At 42.9% G+C, this 24,704-nt stretch overlaps 1 protein-coding gene across 2 annotated transcripts in view; it reads left to right on the forward strand.

Annotated features, from left to right (window-relative positions):
- LOC106564476 (leucine-rich repeat protein SHOC-2) overlaps positions 1-24,704 on the forward strand; it is a 40,663-nt gene that overhangs the window by 1,704 nt on the left and 14,255 nt on the right. For both annotated transcript variants that reach the window (XM_014130589.2, XM_045691044.1), the window contains exons 2-3: positions 20,521-21,204; positions 23,016-23,451. In XM_014130589.2, the coding sequence (XP_013986064.1) occupies positions 20,932-21,204; positions 23,016-23,451 (709 nt within the window). In that variant the 5' untranslated portion in view covers positions 20,521-20,931. The remainder of the gene's footprint in view (positions 1-20,520; positions 21,205-23,015; positions 23,452-24,704) is intronic.

Below are 24,704 nucleotides of genomic sequence, written 5' to 3' on the forward strand. Positions count from 1 at the left end.
TTTGCCCAAGATGTCCACCAACTGGCTATAGGCTACATTATACAAGTAGAGGCTTAACAATTGGCACGTGAATTGATTAAAGCTACAGTGATGATTATGATGATGATGCTGGTGGAGGAAATTAAGGATTTGTTTATGATTTGGCATGAAAACTGTAGGGATTTAAATATTGACAGTTGGGTTTAGGTTTTGTTCCAGAAATATGTTTCATTAGCCTGTCTTGTCTGGTACACTGAAAAACCAGGTATGATGATGGGCTCACTCATCCATGCTCATGGCAAAATATTTATTTCCAAAATATGGAGTGGAATCTGGAATGATACATTTAGTCAGTCAGTGATGAAAAATAACTGGAAAGTTGCTGCGCTCCGTGACCCTTGACCTTATGTGCTTTTTCTACAGCATGACTTCACCCACAAGTAATTTTTCTGGAGTTAGGAGGGGGGGGAGGAGAGTGCTCCTTCGGTTCGGTCACCTGCATATTATTAAACTAGCTCTCATGTTTGTTTCAAACCTTTGGGTACATTTTATGATTTTGAAGAGGAATTTAAAGAATAAACAAACAATGACATCACACCCACTGCTTGTTTAGGTGAGAGCCAGTAGGTTAGTTCTCTGCTTGCCTTTGCCATGTTTATTGTTGGGATTTTGACACTTGATGCACCCCAGACTATGCCTGGTGACCAGTCCACATCTCTCTGGCCAAACGCCACGCTCATTAAAATGTATTCTCCACAATGAGTCTGCATTTGATCTCCTCCCAGAGGACTTCTCGAATGCGAACACGTTCAAACCGTTCTGGTTGGTCCCAGTAACCCATGGGTGTGGCCAGAGCCTGAAGACGTGGGTAAAGCGGCGTTTCAGAAATGGTCATTGCTTTTGATACTCTGATTGGTTAGAGACAATCCAATCGCAGATGACTTGTTTTGTATAACGCCCCTCACTTTGACGTCAGCAGAAAGGACTTCTACGATGGCAGTCTGACTGAATGATAGTTAGAGCAGCAAAATTAAATTCAGAATGAGTCGCCAGGCAACTCCAGACCCCACTGCTGTGTTGCCTTTATCCAAGACATGATTGATGTGATAGCCTACTTACCAATGCCACAAAGTCAAAATTGGCTGTATCGTAAAAATACTCTACATGAAAACAAAAATGTGCTTTTTTGTCTTAAGTTTAGCAGTGACTTTGTGGCACGGGGTTTATGACTTTTTGGCAACTAGTGACGACCCTATTTGAGGGACTATTCCCAAAAGAAAACGCAAAGAAGCTGCCTGCATTGATACAATCAACTATTATTTTATACTGTAATGTATTTTGATATTCAACATCCATCACCTTTCTCTTAGTTCATTATAATCTGGGTTGAGTCAGAGGTCATTCAGTGATTGATGCTTTGCTGTCGGCCTAGTTCACAGTATACAGTCTGTCACATTGTTATTTATGTATTTTTAATATTCACCATCTATTTTCTTATTTTATTAGTAGCCTAATATAGAGTTCACAGTCATCCTAAGTCAGTGCTGCTAGATACTTCTCTGTTGAGTGAACATAACTGTTACTGAGAAGAGCAGCACAAAATATACCTACACAGCAATATTAAAGACCCTGTGTAGTCAACATTCAGTTTTTCCTGTGTTTTTGTATAATATTGTACAACAGCTGATGAAACTAACACTGTAAAAGTGTGAACACCTTTGATCATTGTTATTTCCTGATAGTTGCTGGTTGAAAATACAATCTACACAGGACCTTCTAATCACTTGGTTTTGCATGGGTGGAGTTTCAGCTTGCCTGATGACATCACCAGGGGAAAATGAATTAATACATAAATAACAAAGAGTTACAAACCTCTAACCAATAACAGCAAGTTTCCAGTTTACCCACTCAGACCACTCCGACAGTCCTAGCAAATTATTTTTCGAGTTTTCTTTGTTGTTGCAAATAAAGCAATATTTGTTATTTTTTTACCATTTTTAATGGTGAGCTATTACAGAATTGATTTCATATAAAAAAAAAGCAGAAATTGGGCCTTTAAGCTTATCTCTTTGTCATTAAGAGGATCAACAGGACCCCTTTTTACCCCTATAGGTTTTATGAGTCTTATGCTTTGAAGACCGCTCCCTCCCAAAGATTAGACACACACAAACCCCTACTCTCAGCAGCAGTGCTAACCTTTCCCTTAGCTCTGATCTGTAGCCAAGCCTGCTCTTTTTCTACACTACACACACACCTAGAGCATAACAGACAATGACTTTATTAGGCTTCATACTGTAGCCTATTACTACATACAAATTATGCTACAACTCTACTACAGGCTGTGAGATGGAACCACAGAACTAGAATGAGGGTTAGAGGTTCCAAACCCTTCCTAGATAATCTATTTCTATGGACAGAACAAAGACACGAACCAAGAGACTTTGGTTTTATATCAATCATTTTGATGTTGAAGCTCTTGACACTTGTCAATTTGTCTTTTATGACCTTTAGGATAAGTCAGGCCAACCTACTTACCAGGTTTTCTCAGCATCACTTGTAGCTATTGTAGTACATTCATTGGCTTACAATGTCATCTCACTTAACATGTTGAAGTTGCCTATGGCCTAGCTTATTCACTAATAGAGCTGGGAATTGCCAGGGACCTCACAGTACAATATTATCACGATACTTAAGTGCCGATACGATATGTATTGTGATTCTATGTAGTTTGATTAGGGCTGTCCCCGAGAAGAAGAAAAAGTCTCAATTGACCAATATAGATGTCTGTTCTTTTGACCAATTATTTGGTTGACATTTTATAACGTGTATTTTTCCATCATATAGACACATCCTATGTGCTTTAATCAAATCAGATATGCACTGAGCTTGTCTGATGCTTTAAGCAAACTGAAATGGAACTACCGAAATGGAACGGTTTATTTGTTGTTTACGCTAATTATTCAAGGCTCGCTATATTTTATTTTAAAACTAAAATGCTTGATTGCATTTCAACTCATGAATGACTTGTATTCTGTGATATGAAGGAATGAATGATTTATTGATGCAGTACTGTAGCCTATTGAAATACAGGCCTAAGTTACGGTATTATGAGTAAACAGGAAGTGCTTTTAGCCCTACAGCTCTTAGGCTTACAGCCTGGGGCAGCAGGTAGCCTAGTGGTTAGAGCGTTAGGCCATTAACCGAAAGGTTGCAAGTTCGAATCCCTGAGCTGACAAGCTAAAAATCTGTCATTCTGCCCCTGAACAAGGCAGGTAACCCACTGTTCCTAGGCCGTCCTTGTAAATAAGAATTTGTTCTTAACTGACTTGTCTAGTTAAATAAAGGTTACAAAAAAACAACATATGGCAAATAGAAATCAACTGGATGGTGTTCAGAGATGGATGGGAGGGGTTGAGTGGAGCTGAAGGATGGGACTAAAGACAAACAAAATCTAACTAATGTAAAATATACTGTGTCTGTAAAATGTATATAGTATGTATAAACTGGAAGTAGAAGCCTAAGTGGTGGTGTTCATTAGTTTAATCCAATTACAGGAGGGGTGGTAGGATTAAAGGACTAAAGACAAACAAAATACAACTAATGTAAAATATACTGTGTCTGTAAAATGTATATAGTATGTATAAACTGGAAGTAGAAGCCTAAGTGGTGGTGTTCATTAGTTTAATCCAATTACAGGAGGGGTGGTAGGATTAAAGGACTAAAGACAAACAAAATCTAACTAATGTAAAATATACTGTGTCTGTAAAATGTATATAGTACGTATAAACTGGAAGTAGAAGCCTAAGTGGTGGTGTTCATTAGTTTAATCCAATTACAGGAGGGGTGGTAGAATTAAAGGAAAATGTATGATTTTTTTTTTTTTTTTACATACACAGTACCAGTCAAAAGTTGACACGCCTACTCATTCAAGGTTTTTTCTTTATTTTTACTATTTTCTACATTGTAGAATAATAGTGAAGAAATCAATTATGAAATAACACATGGAATCATGTAGTAACCAAAAAAGTGTTGAACAAATCAAAATGTATTTTATATTTGAGATTCTGCAAAGTAGCCACCCTTTGCCTTGATGACAGCTTTGCACACTTGGCATTCTCTCAACCAGCTTCACCTGGAATGCTTTTCCAACAGTCTTGAAGAAGTTCCCACATATGCTGAGCACATGTTGGCTGCTTTTCCTTCACTCTGCCGTCCAACTTATCCCAAACCATGTCAATTGGGTTGAGGTCGGGTGATTGTGGATGCCAGGTCATCTGATGCAGCACTTCATCACTGTCCTTCTTGGTCAAATAGCCCTTACACAGCCTGGAGGTGTATTTTGGGTCATTGTCCTGTTGAAAAACAAATGATAGTCCCACTAAACGCAAACCAGATGGGATAGCGTATTGCTGTCGAATGCTGTGGTAGCCATGCTGGTTAAGTGTGCCTTGCATTCTAAATCAAATGTATTTATATAGCCCTTCTTACATCAGCTGATATCACAAAGTGCTGTACAGAAACCCAGCCTAAAACCCCAAACAGCAAGCAATGCAGGTGTAGAAGCACGGTGGCTAGGAAAAACTCCCTAGAAAGGCCAAAACCTAGAGAGGAACCAGGCTATGAGGGGTGGCCAGTCATCTTCTGGCTGTGCTGGGTGGAGATTATAACAGAACATGGCCAAGATGTTCAAATGTTCATAAATGACCAGCATGGTCAAATAATAATCACAGTAGTTATCGAGGGTGCAACAAGTCAGCACCTCAAGAGTAAATGTCAGTTGGCTTTTCATAGCCGATCATTGAGAGTATGTCTACCGTTCCTGCTGTCTCTAGAGAGTTGAAAATAGCAGGTCTGCGACAGGTAGCACGTCCGGTGAACAGGTCAGGGTTCCATAGCCGCAGGCAGAACAGTTTAAATAAATACATCACTGACAGTGTCACCAGCAAAGCACCATATCACCACCACCTCCATGCTTCATGGTGGGAACCACACATGCAGAGATCATCCGTTCACGAACTCTGCATCTCACAAAGACATGGCGGTTGGAACTAGAGGTCGACCGATTAATCGGAATGGCCGATTTAATTAGGGCCGATTTCAAGTTTTCATAACAATCGTAAATCGGTATTTTTGGACGCCGATTATTTTTTAAATATTATTTTTATTTTTTTGACCTTTATTTAACTAGGCAAGTCAGTTAAGGACCCATTCTTATTTTCAATAACGGCCTAGGAACGGTGGGTTAACTGCCTTGTTCAGGGGCAGAAAGACAGACTTACCTTGTCAGCTCAGGGATTCAATCTTGCAACCTTAGGGTTAACTAGTCCAACGCTCTAACCACCTGCTTTACATTGCACTCCACGAGGTTATGCGAATGCAGTAAGAAGCCAAGGTAAGTTGCTAGCTAGCATTAAACTTACCTTATAAAAAAACAAATCAATCAATCATAATCACTAGTTAACTACACATGGTTCATGATATTACTAGTTTATCTAGCCTGTCCTGCATTGCATATAATCGCTTAGGTACACGTTGCTCCAACCATAAACATCAATGCCTTTCTTAAAATCAATACACCAGTATATATTTTTAAACCTGCATATTTAGTTAATATTTAGTTAATATTGCCTGCTAACATGAATTTCTTTTAACTAGGGAAAATGTGTCACTTCTCTTGCAAACAGAGTCAGGGTATATGCAGCATTTTGGGCCGCCTGGCTCGTTGCAAACTGTGAAGACTATTTCTTCCTAACAAAGACAGCCAACTTCGCCAAACGGGGATGATTTAACAAAAGCGCATTTGCGAAAAAAGCACAATCGTTGCACGACTGTACCTAACCATAAACATCAATGCCTTTCTTAAAGTCAATACACAGAAGTATATATTTTTAAACCTGCATATTTAGCTAAAAGAAATCCAGGTTAGCAGGCAATATTAACCAGGTGAAATTGTGTCATTTTGCGTTCATTGCACGCAGTCAGGGTATATGCAACAATTTGGGCCGCCTGGCTCGTTGCGAACTAATTTGCCAGAATTTTATGTAATTATGACAACACTGAAGGTTGTGCAATGTAACAGGAATAACGTTTGGTTTTCGAGATGATAGTTTCCGGATTCGACCACATTAATGACCTAAGGCTCGTGTTTGTGTGTTATTATGTTATAATTAAGTCTATGATTTGATAGAGCAGTCTGACTGAGCGATGGTAGGCAGCAGCAGGCTTGTAAGCATTCATTCAAAATAGCACTTTCGTGCGTTTTGCCAGCAGCCCTTCGCAATGCATTGCGCTGTTTATGACTTCAAGCCTGTCAACTCCCAAGATTAGGCTGGTGTAACCGATATGAAATGGCTAGCTAGTTGGCCGGGTGCGCGCTAATAGCGTTTCAAACGTCACTCGCTCTGAGACTTGGAGTAGTTTTTTCCATTCCTCTACATGGGTAACGCTGCTTTGAGGGTGGCTGTTGTCGATGTGTTCCTAGTTCGAGCCCAGGTAGAAGCGAGGAGAGGGACGGAAGCTATATTGCTACACTGGCAATACTAAAGTGCCTATAAGAACATCCAATAGTCAAAGGTATATGAAATACAAATCGTATAGAGAGAAATAGTCCTATAATAACTACAACCTAAAACATCATCTTACCTGGGAATATTGAAGACTCATGTTAAAAGGAACCACCAGCTTTCATATGTTCTCATGTTCTGAGCAAGGAACTTAAATGTTAGCTTTTTTACATGGCACATATTGCACTTTTACTTTCTTCTCCAACACTTTGTTTTTGCATTATTTAAACCAAATTGAACATGTTTCATTATTTATTTGAGGCTAAATTGATTTTATTGATGTATTATATTAAGTTAAAATAAGTGTTCATTCAGTATTGTTGTAATTGTCATTATTACAAATCAATAAAGGGAAAAAAATCGGCCGATTGATCGGCAGCGGTTTTCCCTCCCAGCCCTCCAATAATCGGTATCGGCGTTGAAAAATCATAATCGGTCGACCTCTAGTTGGAACCAAAAATCTCAAATGTGGACTCATCAGACCAAAGGACAGATTTCCACTGGTCTAATGTCCATTGCTTATGTTTCTTGGTCCAAGCATGTCTCCTCTTCTTATTTGTGTCCTTTAGTAGTGGTTTCTTTGCAGCAATTCGACCACGAAGGCCTAATTCACACCATCTCTTCTGAACAGTTGATGTTGATGTGTCTGTTACTTGAACTCTGAAGCATTTATTTGGGCTGCAATTTCTGAGGCTGGTAACTCTAATGAACTTATTCTCTGCAGCAGAGGTAACTCTGGGTCTTCCTTTCCTTTGGCGGTCCTCATGAGAGCCAGTTTCATCATAGCGCTTGATGGTTTTTGCGACTGCACTTGAATAAACTTTCAAAGTTCTTGAAATTTTCCGTATTGACTGACCTTCATGTCTTAAAGTAATGATGGACTGTCATTTCTCTTTGCTTATTTGAGCTGTTCTTGCCATATTATGGACTTGAGCCCTATTTGGTAAAATGTATATTCTGTATACCCCCCTACCTTGTCACAAAAAAACTGATTGGCTCAAACGCATTAAGGAAGGAAATTCCACAAATTAACTTTTAGCAAGGCACACCTGTTAATTGAAATGCATTCCAGGTGACTACCTCATGAAGCTGGTTGAGAGAATGCCAAGAGTGTACAAAGCTGTTATCAAGGCAAAGGGTGGCTATTTTGAAGAATCTCGAATATATTTTGATTTGTTTAACACTTTTGGCTACTATCTATATACACTGCTCAAAAAAATAAAGGGAACACTTAACCTGTTATGGCTAGTATAAAAATTGAAGTTTTTGTATTTTTGAGGAATTTGTAATTCGCGCCACGCCTATCATTGGATATTGGAGCAGGTGTTCCGCTAGCGGAACGTCTAGATGTAAGAGGTTAACCTCTATGGGCTAGGTGGGACGCTTGCGTCCCACCTACTCAACAGCCAGTGTAATCCTGTGGCGCGATATTCAAATACCTTAGAAATGCTATTACTTCAATTTCTCAAACATATGACTATTTTACACCATTTTAAAGACAAGACTCTCGTTAATCTAACCACACTGTCCGATTTCAAAAAGGCTTTACAACGAAAGCAAAACATTAGATTATGTCAGCAGAGTACCCAGCCAGAAATAATCAGACACCCATTTTTCAAGCTAGCATATAATGTCACATAAACCCAAACCACAGCTAAATACAGCACTAACCTTTTGATCTTCATCAGATGACACACCTAGGACATTATGTTATACAATACATGCATGTTTTGTTCAATCAAGTTCATATTTATATCAAAAACCAGCTTTTTACATTAGCATGTGACTAGCATGTGACTAGCATTCCCACCGAACACTTCCGGTGAATTTACTAAATTACTCACGATAAACGTTCACAAAAAGCATAACAATTATTTTAAGAATTATAGATACAGAACTCCTATATGCACTCGCTATGTCTGATTTTAAAATAGCTTTTTGGTGAAAGCACATTTTGCAATATTCTGAGTAGATAGCCCGGCATCACAGGGCTAGCTATTTAGGCACTCACCAAAGTCAGATTTACTATAAGAAAAATGTTATTACCTTTGCTGTTCTTCGTCAGAATGCACTCCCAGGACTTCTACTTCAATAACAAATGTTGGTTTGGTCCCAAATAATCCATAGTTATATCCAAATAGCGGCGTTTTGTTCGTGCGTTCAAGACACTATCCGAAGTGTAAATAAGGGTCACGCGCATGATCCATTACCGTACTTCGAAGCATGTCAACCGCTGTTTAAAATACATACAAAGTAAACATTGAGTCGACTCGGGCACGCGCGCCCCGTCCCATTGTCCTCAGATCGGCCACTTACAAAATGCGCTAATGTTTTTCAGCCATGGGCTGCAAAGCCACGATTCAGCTTTCTGGCGCCTTCTGAGAGCCTATGGGAGCGTTAGAAAATGTCACGTCATGCCAGAGATCCCCTGTTTTGGTTAGAGATGATCAATAAGGCCATGAAATGGTCAGAGAGAGCGCTTCCTGTTTGGAATCTTCTCAGGTTTTGGCCTGCCAAATGAATTCTGTTATACTCACAGACACCATTCAAACAGTTTTAGAAACTTTAGGGTGTTTTCTATCCAAATCAAACAATGATATGCATATTCTAGTTACTGGGCAGGAGTAGTAACCAGATTAAATCGGGTACGTTTTTTATCCGGCCGTGCAAATACTGCCCCCTATCCCCAACAGGTTAAACAACACAATGTAACTCCAAGTCAATCACACTTCTGTGAAATCAAACTGTCCACTTAGGAAGCAACACTGATTGACAATAAATTTCACGTGCTGTTGTGCAAATGGAATAGACAACAGGTGGAAATTATAGGCAATTAGCAAGACACCCCCAATAAAGGAGTGGTTCTGCAGGTGGGGACCACAGACCACTTCTCAGTTCCTATGCTTCCTGGCTGATGTTTTGGTCGCTTTTGAATGCTGGCGGTGCTTTCACTCTAGTGGTAGCATGAGACGGAGTCTACAACCCACACAAGTGGCTCAGGTAGTGCAGCTCATCCAGGATGGCACATCAATGCGAGCTGTGGCAAGAAGGTTTGCTGTGTCTGTCAGCATAGTGTCCAGAGCATGGAGGCGCTACCAGGAGACAGGCCAGTACATCAGGAGATGTGGAGGAGGCCGTAGGAGGGCAACAACCCAGCAGCAGGACCGCTACCTCCGCCTTTGTGCACTGCCAGAGCCCTGCAAAATGACCTCCAGCAGGCCACAAATGTGCATGTGTCTGCTCAAACGGTCAGAAACAGACTCCATGAGGGTGGTATGAGGGCCCGACGTCCACAGGTGGGGGTTGTGCTTACAGCCCAACACCGTGCAGGACGTTTGGCATTTGCCAGAGAACACCAAGATTGGCAAATTCGCCACTGGCGCCCTGTGCTCTTCACAGATGAAAGCAGGTTCACACTGAGCACGTGACAGAGTCTGGAGACTCCATGGAGAACGTTCTGCTGCCTGCAACATCCTCCAGCATGACCGGTTTGGCGGTGGGTCAGTCATGGTGTGGGGTGGCATTTCTTTGGGGGGCCGCACAGCTCTCCATGTGCTCGCCAGAGGTAGCCTGACTGCCATTAGGTACCGAGATGAGATCCTCAGACCCCTTGTGAGACCATATGCTGGTGCGGTTGGCCCTGGGTTCCTCCTAATGCAAGACAATGCTAGACCTCATGTGGCTGGAGTGTGTCAGCAGTTCCTGCAAGAGGAAGGCATTGATGCTATGGACTGGCCCGCCCGTTCCCCAGACCTGAATCCAATTGAGCACATCTGGGACATCATGTCTCGCTCCATCCACCACAGACTGTCCAGGAGTTGGCGGATGCTTTAGTCCAGGTCTGGGAGGAGATCCCTCAGGAGACCATCCGCCACCTCATCAGGAGCATGCCCAGGCGTTGTAGGGAGGTCATACAGGCACGTGGAGGCCACACACACACTACTGAGCCTCATTTTGACTTGTTTTAAGGACATTACATCAAAGTTGGATCAGCCTGTAGTGTGGTTTTCCACTTTAATTTTGAGTGTGACTCCAAATCCAGACCTCCATGGGTTGATAAATTGGATTTCCATTGACTATTTTTGTGTGATTTTTGTTGTCAGCACATTCAACTATGTAAAGAAAAAAGTATTTAAGAAGATTATTTCTTTCATTCAGATCTAGGATGTGTTGTTTAAGTGTTCCCTTTATTTTTTTGAGCAGTATATATAAATGGAATCGAACCCACAACCCTGGCGTTGCAAACACCATGCTCTACCAACTGAGCCACAGGGAAGGCATTTGTTATAAAATATTATTATTTTTATTAGTGTAGCATCATTGTTCTTACATAGTATAACCATATACAATTTCAGTAGCATATGTCTTAGTGATGGACTGTGCCATCCCCACAATGGATCAGTCCACTCAAACAGGTGCCAATTTGACAGGTGTCTTGTACACCATTATTTATTTATTTATTTATTTATTTATTTATTTATTGCTACTGCTAGACTAAAAAAAAAATTGGTCGACCAAAAGCCAATCAACCAGTCGACTAAATGGGGTCCGCCGTAGATTCGATACTGTGATTTATTGCTCACCTCTGTCTGCTGCAGAGGGACAAGAGAGCAATGAGAGAACGATTTTGATCAGTCATGGAAATAAGTGCTGAATACAAATTGTCTCCCTATTTAAAAAAAATAAATAAAAAAGATGGAGAGATATTATTGCACTGGCTCTATGCACACTCACTGGACTCTACCCACACACTGACTACACTGGCGCTCCAACACACACACACACACATTATGACACCACACACTCAGTCGCACATGGACACACTTTCACACTCTTCACATACGCTGCTGCCTAGTCACTACCTACATCTACATATTACCTCTACTCCTTTTATATAGCCTCGCTATTGTTATTTTATTGTTAGTATTTCATTTTTTTTCTTATTTGCTAATTCTTTTTTGTGTGAAAGGGCTCGTAAGTAAGCATTTCACAGTAAAGTCTACACCTGTTGTCTTCATGGCATGTGACAAATATATTTTGATTTGAACAAGCTATGAAGGAAAAATACTGTAGTTTTGGTACAGCCAGCTAGCTCAAATAATATTGCAATGTTATCAATATGATAGGATTTAGAGAACGACTGATAATCGTCCAAGCCCATGTATCGGGATGATATTGGCCTTTTCTATTCTATCGGCCCCTCTCTATCGGCTTTGCTAATAGTCCCTCTACATAGCAAAGCTGCTGCGATGCCAGCCTGAGCCATGAGCACTGCACATAGGGCTGGGCGGTATACCGTATTTTACAACAACAAAAAACAAGGCTTAGATTTGTTGCCTGTATTGTGCAGCCCTACGTGGCAGTGTGGAAATTCTCAAATAAGTGCAGGAAATGCAGAAAGAAATGTACTGTGAAAAATACCATGACATGATAGCCCTAGCTCTGATTGCACAATGCTGAGGAATGTCTAGCTGGGAAAATCAACCACAGCAGCAAGCTGGCTCATTCTTCAATAGAAAGGACGCAGTATTGAGAAATGCAGGAATTGACACTATGACCAAAATAAAATATTTGTTTAGTTAATTCACTAATAATAAGGCTTGTGTCGACATGCCCGGACATGCATGCATCCAATAGCCCCCACGATATGCAACTTTTCAGGGAAGTTAGGAACCAATATACACAGGCAGTTAGGAAATCAAAGGATAGCTTTTTCAAACAGAAATTTGCATCCTGCAGCACAAACTCCAAAAAGTTCTGGGACACTGTAAAGTCCATGGAGAATAAGAGCACCTCCTCCCAGCTGCCCACTGCACTGAGGCTAGGAAACACTGTCACCACTGATAAATCCACAATAATTGAGAATTTCAGTAAGCATTATTCTATGGCTGGCCATGCTTTCCACCTGGCTACCCCTACCCTGGTCAACAGCCCTGCACCCCCCACAGCAACTTGCCTAAGCCTCCTCAATTTCTCCTTCACCCAAATCCAGATAGCTGATGTTCTGAAAGAGGTGCAAAATCTGGACCCCTACAAATCCGCAGGGCTTGACAATCTGGACCCTCTCTTTCTAAAATGATCTGCCAAAATTGTCGCAACCCCTATACTAGCCTGTTCAACCTCCTCCTTCGTATCGTCTGAGATCCCCAAAGATTGGAAAGCTGCCGCGGTCATCCCCCTCTTCAAAGGGGGAGACACTCTAGACCCAAACTGCCACAGACCTATATCTATCCTACCCTGCCTTTCTAAGGTCTTCGAAAGCCAAGTTAACAAACAGATCACCGACCATTTCGAATCCCACCGTACCTTCTCCGCTATGCAATCTGGGTTCCGAGCTGGTCATGTGTGCACCTCAGCCACGCTCAAGGTCCTAAACGATATCATAACCTCCATCGATAAGAGACAATACTGTGCAGCTGTATTCATAGACCTGGCGAAGGCTTTCGACTCTGTCAATCACCATATTATTATCGGCAGACTCAACAGCCCTGGTTTCTGAAATGACTGCCTCGCCTGGTTCAGTGTGTCAAGTCGGAGGGCCTGTTGTCCGGACCTCTGGCAGTCTCTATGGGGGTGCCACAGGGTTCAATTCTCGGGCTGACTCTTTTCTCTGTATACATCAATGATGTTGCTCTTGCTGCTGGTGATTCTCTGATCCACCTAAATGCAGACGATACCATTCTGTATACTTCTGGCCCTTCTTTGGACACTGTTAACTAACCTCCAGACGAGCTTCAATGCCATACAACTCTCCTTCCATGACCTCCAACTGCTCTTAAACCCAAGTAAAACTAAATGCATGCTCTTCAACCGATCGCTACCAGCACCTGCCTGCCCGTCCAGCATCACTACTCTGGACGATTCTGACTTAGAATATGTGGACATCTACAAATACCTATGTGTGTCTGGTTAGACTGTAAACTCTCCTTCCAGACTCACATTAAGCATCTCTAATCCAAAATTAAATCTAGAATCGGCTTCCTATTTCGCCACAAAGCATCCTTCACTCATGCTGCCAAACATACCCTCGTAAAACTGACTATCCTACCGATCCTTGACTTCGGCGATGTCATTTTACAAAATAGCCTCCAACACTCTACTCAGCAAACTGGATGTAGTCTATCACAGTTAGAGGTCAACCGATTATGTATTTTTTTCTCGCCGATACCGATTTATTGGAGGACCAAAAAAATTCCGATGCCAATTTAAAAATAAATAAATAATCAAATATTGAAATTTTATATATATATATATATATATATATATATACTGCTCAAAAAAATAAAGGGAACACTTAAACAACACATCCTAGATCTGAAGGAAATGAATAATCTTATTAAATACTTTTTTTCTTTACATAGGTGAATGTGCTGACAACAAAATCACACAAAAATAATCAATGGAAATCCAATTTATCAACCCATGGAGGTCTGGATTTGGAGTCACACACAAAATTAAAGTGGAAAACCACACTACAGGCTGATCCAACTTTGATGTAATGTCCTTAAAACAAGTCAAAATGAGGCTCAGTAGTGTGTGTGGCCTCCACGTGCCTGTATGACCTCCCTACAACGCCTGGGCATGCTTCTGATGAGGTGGCGGATGGTCTCCTGAGGGATCTCCTCCCAGACCTGGACTAAAGCATCCGCCAACTCCTGGACAGTCTGTGGTGCAACGTGGCGTTGGTGGATGGAGCGAGACATGATGTCCCAGATGTGCTCAATTGGATTCAGGTCTGGGGAACGGGCGGGCCAGTCCATAGCATCAATGCTTTCCTCTTGCAGGAACTGCTGACACACTCCAGCCACATGAGGTCTAGCATTGTCTTGCATTAGGAGGAACCCAGGGCCAACCGCACCAGCATATGGTCTCACAAGGGGTCTGAGGATCTCATCTCGGTACCTAATGGCAGTCAGGCTACCTCTGGCGAGCACATGGAGGGCTGTGCGGCCCCCCAAAGAAATGCCACCCCACACCATGACTGACCCACCGCCAAACCGGTCATGCTGGAGGATGTTGCAGGCAGCAGAACGTTCTCCACGGCATCTCCAGACTCTGTCACGTCTGTCACGTGCTCAGTGTGAATCGGCTTTCATCTGTGAAGAGCGCAGGGCGCCAGTGGCGAATTTGCCAATCTTGGTGTTCTCTGGCAAATGCCAAACGTCCTGCACGGTGTTGGGCTGTAAGCACAACCCCCACCTGTGGACGTCGGGCCCTCATACCACCCTCATGGAGTCTGTTTCTGACCGTTTGAGCAGACACATGCACATTTGTGGCCTGCTGGAGGTCATTTTGCAGGGCTCTGGCAGTGATCCTCCTGCTCCTCCTTGCACAAAGGCGGAGGTAGCGGTCCTGCTGCTGGGTTGTTGGCCTCCTCCACATCTCCTGCTGTACTGGCCTGTCTCCTGGTAGCGCCTCCATGCTCTGGACACTATGCTGACAGACACAGCAAACCTTCTTGCCACAGCTCGCATTGATCTGCCATCGTGGATGAGCTGCATTACCTGAGCCACTTGTGTGGGTTGTAGACTCCGTCTCATGCTACCACTAGAGTGAAAGCACCGCCAGCATTCAAAAGTGACCAAAACATCAGCCAGGAAGCATAAGAACTGAGAAGTGGTCTGTGGTCACCACCTGCCGAACCACTCCTTTATTGTGGGATGTCTTGCTAATTGCCTATAATTTCCACCTGTTGTCTATTCCATTTGCACAACAGCATGTGAAATGTATTGTCAGTCAGTGTTGCTTCCTAAGTGGACAGTTTGATTTCACAGAAGTGTGATTGACTTGGAGTTACATTGTGTTGTTTAAGTGTTCCCTTTATTTTTTTGAGCAGTATGTCAATGTGTGTGTGTGTGTGTGTGTGTGTGTGTGTGTGTGTATATAATAATGACAATTACAACAATACTGAATGAACACTTATTTTAACTTAATACATCAATAAAATCAATTTAGCCTCAAATAAATAATGAAACATGTTAAATTTGGTTTAAATAATGCAAAAAGAAAGTGTTGGAGAAGAAAGTAAAAGTGCAATATGTGCCATGTAAAAAAGCTAACGTTTAAGTTACTTGCTCAGAACATGAGAACATATGAAAGCTGGTGGTTCCTTTTAACATGAGTCTTCAATATTCCCAGGTAAGAAGTTTTAGGTTGTAGTTACTATAGGAATTATAGGGCTATTTCTCTCTATACGATTTGTATTTCATATACCTTTGACTATTGGATGTTCTTATAGGCACTTTAATATTGCCAGTGTAACAGTATAGCTTCCGTCCCTCTCCTCGCTCCTACCTGGGCTCGAACCAGGAACACATTGACAACAGCCTCCCTCAAAGCAGCGTTACCCATGCAGAGAAAGTGACGTTTGAAACGCGATTAGCGCGCACCCAGCTACTAGCTAGCCGGTTCACATGGGTTACACCAGCCTAATCTCGGGAGTTGATAGGCTTGAAGTCATAAACAGCTGCTGGCAAAACTAAAGTGCTATTTGAATGAATGCTTACGAGCCTGCTGGTGCCTCCCATCGCTCTGTCAGACTGCTCTATCAAATCATAGACTTAACTATAACATAATAACACACAGAAATACGAGCCTTAGGTCATTAATATGGCCGATTCCGGAAACTATCACGTTTATTCTTTCAGTGAAATACGGAACCGTTCCGTATTTTATCTAACGGGTGGCATCCATAAGTCAAAATATTCCTGTTACATTGCACAACCTTCAATGTTATGTCATAAATACGTAAAATTCTGGCAAATTAGTTCGCAACGAGCCAGGCGGCCCAAACTGTTGCATATACCCTGACTCTGCGTGCAATGAATGCAAGAGAAGTGACACAATTTCACCTGGTTAATATTGCCTGCTAACCTGGATTTATTTTAGCTAAATATGCAGGTTTAAAAATATATACTTGTGTATTGATTTTAAGAAAGGCATTGATGTTTATGGTTGGAGCAACGTGTACCTAAGCGATTATATGCAACGCAGGACAGGCTAGATAATCTAGTAATTATCATCAACCATGTGTAGTTAACTAGTGATTATGATTGATTTGTTTTTCTAAGATAAGTTTAATGCTAGCTAGCAACTTACCTTGGCTTCTAACATGCAGGCTCCTCGTGGAGTGCAATGTAAACTAGGTGGTTAGAGCGTTGGACTAGTTAACCGTAAGGTTGCAAGATTTGAATCCCCGAGCTGACAAGGTAAAAAATCTGTCGTTCTGCCCCTGAACAAGGCAGTTAACCCACCGTTCCTAAGCCGTCATTGAAAATAAGAATGTGTTCTTAACTTACTTGCCTAGTTAAATAAAGGTGTAAAAAAAATAATAATAAAGAAATCGGCCAAATCGGCGTCCAAAAATACAGATTTCCGATTGTTATGAAAACCTGAAATCGGCCCTAATTAATCGGCCATTCCGATTAATCGGTCGACCTCTAATCACAGTGCCATCCGTTTTGACACCAAAGACCCATATACTACCCACCACTGTGACCTATATAATCTTGTTTGCTGGCCCTCACTTCATATTCGTTGCCAAACCCACTGGCTCCAGATCATCAATAAGCTTTTGCTAGGTAAAGCCCCGCCTTATCTCAGCTTACTGGTCACCATAGCTGCACCCACCCGTAGCACGCGCTTCAGCAGGTATATTTTACTGGTCACCCCCAAAGTCAATTCCTTTTATGGCCACCTTTCCTTCCAGTTCTCTACTGCCAATGACTGGAACAAACTGCAAAAATCACTGAAGCTGGAGACTCATATCTCCCTCACTAACTTTAAGCACCAGCTGTCAGAACAGCTCACAGATCACTGCACCTGTACATAGCCCATCCAACTACCTCATCCCCATACTGTTATTCTTTTTTGCTCCTTTGCACCCCAGTATCTCTACTTGCACATTCATCTTCTGCACATCTATCACTCCAGTGTTTAATTGCTAAATTGTAATTATTTTGGCACTATGGCCTATTTATTGCCTTACCTCCCTTACCTCATTTGCACACACTGTATATAGACTTTTTTCCTATGGTGTTATTGACTGTATGTTTGTTTATTCCATGTGTAACTCTGTGTTGTTGTTTGTGTCGCACTGCTTTGCTTTATCTTGGCCAGGTCGCAGTTGTAAATGAGAACTTGTTCTCAACTAGCCTACCTGGTTAAATTAAGGTGAAAAATAAAAATAAACTAACTAAGCACATAGCTATGTGACCTGTTAGCAAAGATAACGATTATTAGCCATTTCATCTGTGGTGTTAGCTAGCTAGCTATATTAGCTACTATGCTAGCTAGCTGGCTAGGTAAGCATGGTCCTAAGATATCAGATAGCTAGCTACGTTGGCTATTAGCTCCTAACATTAGCTGGTTATCATTTTTACACATGCACCATTTTCGGCAACGAGACATTTCCCCCTACCCTCGTTGTCCTTGTTAGATATTATGTACATTCATGACTTGGTAGCAAATGCCATTGCCATTGAGCTAGTTGTCATAGTATCAGTACACAGCACCAAGTGATATGAGCAATGGAAAGAGATGTGAAAGGAAACGGAGTTACAGCCTCACTCTATCTAATCGTAGCAGTAGGATACAAGTTAGAACCCGCCCATTTATTGACAGATGGCTGAACTAGCCGATTGAGTTGTTTTGGATTTTGTCCTGGTAGGTGAGTTGTTTACAGTTGTGTCCTGACAGCAGAAAACAAAATATTTTTCCCGATCACAGCAAATTACAAAAATACTAGTTTCATAAGCATCTATGATCACAAAGTTACGTTGAATAGATGTTATTTTATATCCTCAAACTAACAGCAGTGCCTACATGCCGGAGTGATGCTTCTATTCAAATGTTGTTGATCAGTAGGTATTCGGACCCCTTGACTTTTTCCACATTTTGTTACGTTGCAGCCTTATTCTAAAATTGATTCAATCGTTTTTTCCTCCTCAATCTACACACAATACACCATAATGACAAAGCAACCAAAAAGCGGAATTTAGAATTTTTTGGGTAATTTTTTAAATATAACTGAAATTTCAGACCCTTTACTCAGTGCTTTGTTAAAGCACCTTTGGCAGAGATTACAGCGGCAAGTCGTCTTGGGTATGATGCTAGAAGCTTGGCAGACCTGTATTTGGGGAGTTCCTCCCATTCTTCTCTGCAGATCCTCTCAAGCTCTGTCAAGTTGAATGGAGATTTGCACAACTTTTTCCTGGTCTCTCCAGAGATGTTCGATCGGGTTCAAGTCCGGGCTCTGGCTGGGCCACTCAAGGACTTTCAGAGACTTATCCCGAAGCCACTCCTATGTTGTTTTGGCTGTGTGCTTAGGGTCATTGTCCTTTTGGAAGGTGAACCTTCACCCCAGTCTGAGGTCCTGAGCAGGTTTTCATCAAGGATCTCTTGGTACTTTGCTCTGTTCATCTTTCCCTCGATTCTGACTAGTCTCCCAGTCCCTGCTGCTGAAAAACATCCCCACAGCATGGTGCTGCCACCACCATGCTTCACCGTAGGGATGGTGCCAGGTTTCTTCCAGATGTGACGCTTGGCATTCAAGTCAAATAGTTCAGTCTTGGTTTCATCAGACCAGAGAATCTTGTTTGTCATGGTCTGAGAGTCTTTAGGTGCCTTTTGGCAAACTCCAAGCGGCTGTCATGTGCCTTTTGCTGAGGAGTGGCTTCTGTCTTGCCACTCTACCATAAAAGTTTGATTGGTGTAGTGTTGCAGAGATGGTTGTCCTTCTGGAAGGTTTTCATCTCCACAAAGAAACTCTGGAGCTCTGTCAGAGTGTGGGTTCTTGGTCACCTCCCTGACCAAGGCCCTTCTTCCCCCGATTGCTCAGTTTGGCCGGGTGGCCAAATCTAGGAAGAGTCTTGGTGGTTCCAAACGTCTTCCATTTAAGAATGATGGAGGCCACTGTGTTCTTGTGGACATTCAAGGCTGCAGACATTTTTTTGGGACCCTTCCCCAGATCTGTGCCTCGACACAATCCTGTCTCTGAGCTCTACGGACAATTCCTTCTATCTCATGGTGTGGTTTTTGCTCTGACATGTACTGTCAATTGTGGGACCTTATGTGTGCCTTTCCAAATCATGTCCAATCAATTGAATTGACCACAGGTGGACTCCAATCAAGTTGTAGAAACATCTCAAGGATGATCAATGTAAACAGGATGCACCTGAGCAGAGGGTCTGAATACTTATGTAAATAAGGTATCTGACTCCACTGATCAGCCAAAACTAGCTCAATAACTCGATGCATGCACACACCCCTATTGAATATGCATTTACCTGTATTGTGAGAAGGCATATGCCATTTCATTTACATTTTATCAAGAGATTTACCATTCAAATAAAATTATTACCATTATGTTTTGTATTTGATTTTAAAATTGATACATTAATGCGTACATGGCTCTCTGGGGAAATTCTGTTATCAAAATGTTCACATTTTAAAGCGGCAATCAGTAGTAGAAACAATAGTAAAGCGTACTCCCCACCCCTGGTTCGGTAAAAAGCTGAGGCATGTTGCTGGAGACATTGAATCACTCTCAAATTCATAGACCGAGCTTTGGATGCAAGAATTGGTCATCCATGATATCAACATTAGTTTTAACCATGTTTTGAGGCTATATAGTGTTTGTTTACATTTACTTTGTTTACAAACATTGGAGTGAAATAAACTTATATTTGGGGTTCTGTTGGGGTGTGACAGTTGAATTAAGCTTATGAGGCATTTATACGTTTATATTCATCAAGAATCAATGGGTACATATCATTAGTCCAAAAATGAATATAGAAACTGCTGATTGCCCCTTTTAATGATATTGAATATCGGCCTAAAATATAATCCGTCTGCCTCCTTTTTTATAGATATTTTTTACCGCTGTTCACTAAGATATCAAATGTGATTTTGACTCGTCATTTCAAATATGATCACGTTGAACAGCCTTTTGACTCATTGTCTATGTTTTATTCAACAGCATTCAAAAAGCCCAAAGGATGAGAACATCGATGACCTTTCTAGTCTGAACTGGCTTCAAACCGAACTGAGGGGAATCGTCTACAGTTCAAACAACTAGGTGGCCCATGGCTGCCACCACCACTCCTGTCAAGTCACAGCTTCAAAGGATTTACTCCCCTATGGCGTTCTGAGAAACGAAACCGCTTGGATCACAGGGATTTATTTGTGAAGTAAATGTATAGGCCTACACAGGTATGTATCAGCTGGTGTGTTTATAAAGGTGGTCTCCTGCTCTTATCCCTCTCCACGCCTACTTGTCTGTTGACTGCTTTTTTGAGGGAAAACTCCAAACAAACCAAGGAGAGTGACAGTTGGGGTGTTGCGGTCCCATGAGAGACTCCGCAGGGGGACCGACAATCACGTCGACGCCATGAGTAGTACTTTAGGTAACAAAGACTGGAAAGAGAAGGACCTGAAAGGAGCTCCGACAGGAGGGAAAGAAAAGGAAAAGGAGGCCAAGGCGGCCCTGGCTGGCTTAGGCGGCAAAGACTGCGGCAAGGATCCCAAGGCCAAAGGGAAAGATGCCAAAGAAGGAAAGAAGGATGCAGGTTCCGCGTCGCCCGCCGTTGCCTTCTCCGTGGACAACACGATAAAGAGGCCCAACCCGGCGCCGGGGACACGCAAGAAGTCCAGCAACGCCGAGGTAAGATGAGATACTTTTTTAACAAAACACACAGCCTAACGTATCATAACGTACACATTATTTGTGACTGAAAATAATGTTTTTATCGAAACGCATATTAATAAGACGCATTATTTGTGTTCCTATGTGGTAGTTGGTAGAGCATAGCGCTTGCAGCGCTATGGTCAAGGGTTTTGTTTCCTGCAGGGGCTACTCATAAGAAAATGTATGTACGATACGATATACTTTATTGTCCATTTGCATGGAAATTCATTTTGTGAAGTTGCAGTGGCCAGAAACAAAGAACTTTCTTCTGAAACTTGTCAGTCTATTCTTGTTCTGAGAAATGAAGGCTATTCCATGAGAGAAATTGCCAAGAAACTGAAGATCTTATACAACGCTGTGTACTACTCCCTTCACAGAACAGCACAAACTGACTGACTCTAACCAGAATAGAAAGAGGAGTGGGAAGCCCCAGTGCACAACTGAGCAAGAGGACAAGTACATTAGAGTGTATAGTTTGAGAAACAGACGCCTCACAAGTCCTCAAATGGAAGCTTCATTAAATAGTACCCGCAAAACACCAGTCTCACTGTCAACAGTGAAGAGGCGACTCCGGGATGCTGGCCTTCTAGGCAGAGTTGCAAAGAAAAAGCCATATCTCAGACTGGCCAATAAAACAAAAAGATTAAGATGGGCAAAAGAACACAGACACTGGACAGAGGAACTCTGCCTAGAAGGCCAGCATCCCGGAGTCGCCTCTTCACTGTTGATGTTGAGACTGGTGTTTTACGGGTACTATTTAATGAAGCTGCCAGAATTGTATTTATTTTATATATATATATATATATATATATATATATATATATATATATATGTGTGTGTGTGTGTGTGTGTGTGTGTGTGTGTGTGTGTGTATATATGTATATATATGTATATATATATATATGCAACATGTAGTGTTGAGAGTTTCATCAGCTGAAAAAAAAAAAAAAAGATCCCAGAAATGTTCCACAGCACCAAAAGATTATTTCTCTCAAATGTTGTGTACAAATCATTTTTGTCACACTGCATGCTCACTCAACCATGGCATTCATGGTTGTCTCAAGTTGAGGGAGCTTGCAGTTGGCATGCTGACTGCAGGAATGTCCACCAGAGCTGTTGCCAGAGAATTGAATGTTAATTTCTCTAGTATAAGCCGCCTCCAACGTCATTTTAGAGAATTTGGCAGTACGTCCAACAGGCCTAAAAACTGCAGATCACATGTATGGCGTTGTGTAACTTTCGGATACAGATGTAAAGTATGTATAAAAGATAATGGACCAATATACTTTTCAATAAGATCATCTTTGAGAACAAATATTCTGTCTAAAATTTATGTTTGAGTCACTCCGATAGCATAAGCCATGGCAAAATGTGTAGAATTGCAGGAAATTAGCTTTAAAATTGCACATTTTCGTCTCCGCCTCATGGCAGAATGTGTAGAAATTTCCCCAAAATTGGGTTGGCGTCTACACCATTGGGGTCCACACCATGGCCACGCCCACCACCTAAGCCCAATTTTGATCCAGAAAAAACCTGTTTATTATTATTATTCTACATCACACAACACAGCGTTTCTCAACCTCAGTCCTGGGGACCCCAAGGGGGCACATCTTTTTTTATTCTAGCACTGCACCATTCATTCAAATAATCAAAGTTTGTTGATGAGTGGATTTATTTAAATCAGCAGTGTAGTGCTAAGGCAAACTACCCGTGGGTCCTCAAGACTGAGTTTTGGAAACACGTAACATGTCTTCAATAACATGGACACACAACTTCCCCATTCCCAGGTGATCAAAGAGCTCCACAAGTGCCGTGAGGAGAACTCCATGCGTCTGGACCTGTCCAAGCGTTCCATCCACATGTTACCCACCTCCATCAAGGAACTCACCCAGCTGGCAGAGCTCTACCTGTACAGCAACAAGCTCCAGAGCCTCCCCTCAGAAGTGGGCTGCCTGTCTGGCCTGGTCACCTTAGCCCTGAGTGAGAACTCTCTAACCAGCCTACCAGAGTCCTTGGACTCCCTGAAGAAGTTGAGGATGCTGGACCTGAGGCATAACAAACTGAGGGAGATACCGGCAGTGGTTTACCGGGTGACGTCGCTGACCACACTGTACCTGAGGTTCAACCGGATCACGGCGGTGGAGAGGGACATCCGGAACCTGGCGAAGTTGACCATGCTCAGCATCCGTGAGAACAAGATCAAACAGCTGCCTGCCGAGATAGGTGAATGAGGGAGGAGGAGGGAGGGAGATGGGGGAGGAGGGAAATGGAGAGAGGTGAGTGGAGGGAGGGATGTGGTGGAGGGAGATGGGTGAATGAGGGAGGGATGTGGTGGAGGGAGATGGGTGAATGAGGGAGGAGGAGGGAGGGAGATGGGTGAATGAGGGAGGGATGTGGTGGAGGGAGATGGGTGAATGAGGGAGGAGGAGGGAGGGAGATGGGTGAATGAGGGAGGAGGAGGGAGGGAGATGGGTGAATGAGGGAGGAGGAGGGAGGGAGATGGGTGAATGAGGGAGGAGGAGGGAGGGAGATGGGTGAATGAGGGAGTAGGAGGGAGGGAGATGGGTGAATGAGGGGGAGGAGTGGGTGTGAGGGGAGGGAGATGGGTGAATGAGGGGGAGGGAGATGGGTGAATGAGGGAGGAGGGGGGAGGGAGATGGGTGAATGAGGGAGGGAGGAGGGAGGGAGATGGGTGAATGAGGGAGGGAGGAGGGAGGGAGATGGGTGAATGAGGGAGGGAGGAGGGAGGGAGATGGGTGAATGAGGGAGGGAGGGAGGAGGGAGGGAGATGGGTGAATGAGGGAGGGAGGAGGGAGGGAGATGGGTGAATGAGGGAGGGTGGAGGGAGGGAGATGGGTGAATGAGGGAGGGTGGAGGGAGGGAGATGGGTGAATGAGGGAGGAGGGAGGGAGGGAGATGGGTGAATGAGGGAGGAGGGAGGGAGGGAGGGAGATGGGTGAATGAGGGAGGAGGGAGGGAGGGAGGGAGATGGGTGAATGAGGGAGGAGGGAGGGAGGGAGGGAGATGGGTGAATGAGGGAGGAGGAGGGAGGGAGATGGGTGAATGAGGGAGGAGGGAGGGAGATGGGTGAATGAGGGAGGAGGAGGGAGGGAGATGTGAGTGGGAGGAGAGCGGGAGGGAGAGTCATCCACGAGAACAAGATCAAACAGCTGCCTGCCGAGATAGGTGAATGAGGAGGGAGGGAGATGGGTGAATGAGATGTGAGTGGGAGGGAGATGGGTGAAGGAGGGAGGGAGATAGGTGAATGAGATGTGAGTGGGAGGGAGAGTCATCCACGAGAACAAGATCAAACAGATGAGTGTTGAGGAGGAGGGAGTCGAGGCTGGCAGATTGGGTTCTTGATGACAATGACGATGCATTATCATTTTTGCCTACCATAAGCCGGGAGCGTACACACTATTTTGGCCCTGAGTTTAGCTGTCCCAGACAAGTTTTTGAGATCGGAGACAAAATCC

The sequence above is a fragment of the Salmo salar genome, chromosome ssa12, assembly GCF_905237065.1.
Source record: "Salmo salar chromosome ssa12, Ssal_v3.1, whole genome shotgun sequence".
NCBI lineage: Eukaryota > Metazoa > Chordata > Actinopteri > Salmoniformes > Salmonidae > Salmo > Salmo salar.